The 2,725-nt window shown below is 38.2% G+C and overlaps 1 protein-coding gene across 2 annotated transcripts; it reads left to right on the top strand.

Annotated features, from left to right (window-relative positions):
• Positions 1-866: 866 nt before the first annotated feature.
• On the top strand, positions 867-2,296 carry LOC103186136 (interferon gamma). 2 transcript variants are annotated; one of them, XM_007904994.2, is made up of 4 exons: positions 867-994; positions 1,267-1,332; positions 1,429-1,629; positions 2,119-2,296. In XM_007904994.2, exons 1-4 carry the CDS (start codon positions 890-892, stop codon positions 2,242-2,244), a joined length of 498 nt encoding a protein of 165 aa, XP_007903185.1. In that variant the 5' UTR covers positions 867-889; the 3' UTR covers positions 2,245-2,296. The 2 variants fall into 2 exon arrangements, with proteins under 2 accessions (XP_007903185.1, XP_042191854.1); XM_042335920.1 differs by having other exon boundaries at positions 1,426-1,629.
• Positions 2,297-2,725: the final 429 nt, after the last annotated feature.

Here is a 2,725-nt window from a genome sequence, read left to right as displayed (position 1 = left end):
TATGAAACAAAGAAGAAAAAAAGGGTAAAAGATTGCTTTTTGATATGTCTTCATACTTCGGTCAATTCAATTAAAATACAATTGCCCACAAAACACTGCATTACACTGAGAACACATAAAGCTGACATGCTTGCTGCACCTTACACAAGTAACTAGTTTAAGAGACAAGTAGATCCAACCTACACACTGCTGTGCGAACAGCAAGACTGCTTAGAGTGTCAGCCACAAGAACAAACAAGTTAGCTTTTGGGTTGTAATAGAAAACCCATAACACTTGAATTTAATTCTGAAAGTTCAGTTGCACTTGGATAAACTTACGAATTTCTCTACGTTGAGGAAATTGAAATTTTGGGGAGACTTTTTGATTGACGAGATATTGATTTAAAGGTCTCTAATGTTTTGTGGCTTTTTAAAGAGAGAGAGAAAAAAAAATCATGACTGCTTCTCAAAAATGTTACCTTAACCCATGGTTTGGTGATGGTTTCAAAGATCGTGTTGAGAAAACCACAAAGATTTTCCGACTCGGACTCGACGAATACTGACTGGTCTTTCGAGGATCGCAATGAACACAAAGCGGGACTGGTCGCAATCTTGGCGATGTGTCAGGTTTAAAGGAAACATTAAATTGAAACCCCACAAACCAAACCTCAGGGTGACACCAACCTGCATCCCTTTCTATCTGACACCATCGCTACTTCAATGAATTTGCAAATCAAGTGTGAGATGGGTATTTTTGAGGAGCCAAAAATACACAAGTAGCAGGTATAAATGCAAGAAACAGCGAAGCTTGGCATCAGTACTACTCGAGTCAGCCCAGTGCTAACACACACACAGCAAGAGACACCGACATTCGAGTTGATCGCCTGCTTGTTTCAAACTCCTCGAAGCCATGAAGCTGTGTTTCATCATTGGGTTGGTCACTTGTCTACTATTACTGGGCTCTGCGAGCTGTGACCGTCTGCAGGACGAAATTAATAACCTGAAATCGCACTTTGTAAGTACCACTCCATTTATGAACTCCATTCATAAAGTGATACCCGACCCTATTTTAGTAACGATAACCGGCTTAAACCACACATTGTCTAGACATGCTGACACCATTGGCTGGTGCAGGTGAATTGCAAGATTGTAAACAACAGGCGAGCCTCCAATTGGACTGCATGGCGTTACTGAACGCTACTTGTTGAACCTTTGAACGGTGTGAAATTTACAAGCCTGAATGCAGTGATGATGGTTGTATGATTTGTGACCCCAACTGTTTTGCAGGATACAAGCAGTCATGAGGTGGCTGACGGTGGGCCGCTATTTTTGAATATGCTGGAGAAGTGGAAGGTGAGATTGCGTTTTTAGCCCAAATTTTGTTTGCATTGGAATTTCCTCCAGACCCAATCCAGATTGTGATTACTAATGTGATGCTTTGTTTAGCAGGGCTCGCCTGAATCGGGGATTGTGTTTCATCGGATACTACTCTGGTACGAAAATTTCTTTAAAAACATCAAAGGGGCTCCTGGAAAGAACAAGGAACTGGACATTAGCAACATTGGGAATCTCATTTCTAAGTGGATAGTAGAGGACAGATACAAACCAGTGGAACTGAAATATGATCTCGATAAATTAGACAATATTCAGGTAAATTCCCATTTTATATGTTTTAAATAATAATCCTCATTTGATATAGCACCTATATCTTATCTTCTCAAAGTGGTTCGAAGCAGTCATTTGCCTACAAAACCAGTCACAGATGTAGTGACAGGTTTTGTAGGTAAATGCCACAGTCAGTTTGCTCACAGCAAGGTCCCACAAACATCAAGTGAATGACCATTGCCTCTGGAGGATTGTTACCCAGGACACCTGGAGAAACGCCCTTCACCTTTTGAACAGTAAAGTGGGATCTTTAACATCCACATGAGGCTATCCAGACAGCTTTAATGTCACCTCCAACAATGCAGTGTTCCCCTAGTATTGCATTGGACTGTCAACATTGACCATGAGCTCAAGTCTCACATTGATAATCCATAACTTCCTGGCCCAGGGTGAGCCAAGCTGATACCTTCTTTCATGTCATTAGTTTTACTATTTTTCTGTTATAAATGCAGTATTTCTGTCTCTCTTTAATAGTGGAATAAACAATTAGTCCAACGCAAAGCAGTCCTTGAACTTGAAATGCTACTACCAAGAATGAATGTAAATGGGAGAAGAAGACGCAGAAGCAACATGGGAGGTAGAAGGCGATCAAGGACTTAAAGATCACTTTAGTTCCTTTAGTTATTAACTTAAGTAATGCAAGACATGTTTACTGAGAAGTTCAATACCAACATATTTATTTCATATTTAATAATTTATATATTCTTATACATCCTTTTTTAACATTATATAAATTTGTTTTGTTGAATCAATAATTGCTGAAATATTTAAAGACATTTTGGTGTGAGTTAAGGTTAGATTTTTATAGACTATCGAAAAATCGTGACAGCCTGAGTTTCACTTTTATTAGATGTAATAAAACACTGCCACAGGTAAAATATATGTTATATCTCGAGAGAATATCAGTAACTCAGGAAGAATTTATCTGGCAAAGAGTAAAAAAATTCTTAAGGAATTGTTTATAAAGATTGTAAACCCTAAAGTGCAATGTTTCATCTTTAAAAAAGACACAATGTAATTTTTAAAAAATAAAAAATGTCATACAACCATGGGAATATGCTCTCAGATTGTTGTTGAATTG

Source organism: Callorhinchus milii, unplaced genomic scaffold, assembly GCF_018977255.1.
Source record: "Callorhinchus milii isolate IMCB2004 unplaced genomic scaffold, IMCB_Cmil_1.0 Scaffold5, whole genome shotgun sequence".
Classification (NCBI taxonomy): domain Eukaryota; kingdom Metazoa; phylum Chordata; class Chondrichthyes; order Chimaeriformes; family Callorhinchidae; genus Callorhinchus; species Callorhinchus milii.
The sequence above is the reverse complement of the archived record's forward strand: the minus strand, read 5'-3'. Positions and strand labels throughout refer to the sequence as shown.

Coding starts and splice junctions, on each gene's coding strand:
- LOC103186136 (XM_042335920.1), top strand. CDS start 890: ATGAAGCTGTGTTTCATCATTGGGTTGGTCACTTGTCTACTATTACTG. Junction 1,333..1,425: donor ATATGCTGGAGAAGTGGAAG/GTGAGATTGCGT, acceptor TGCTTTGTTTAG/CAGGGCTCGCCTGAATCGGG. Junction 1,630..2,118: donor ATAAATTAGACAATATTCAG/GTAAATTCCCAT, acceptor TCTCTTTAATAG/TGGAATAAACAATTAGTCCA.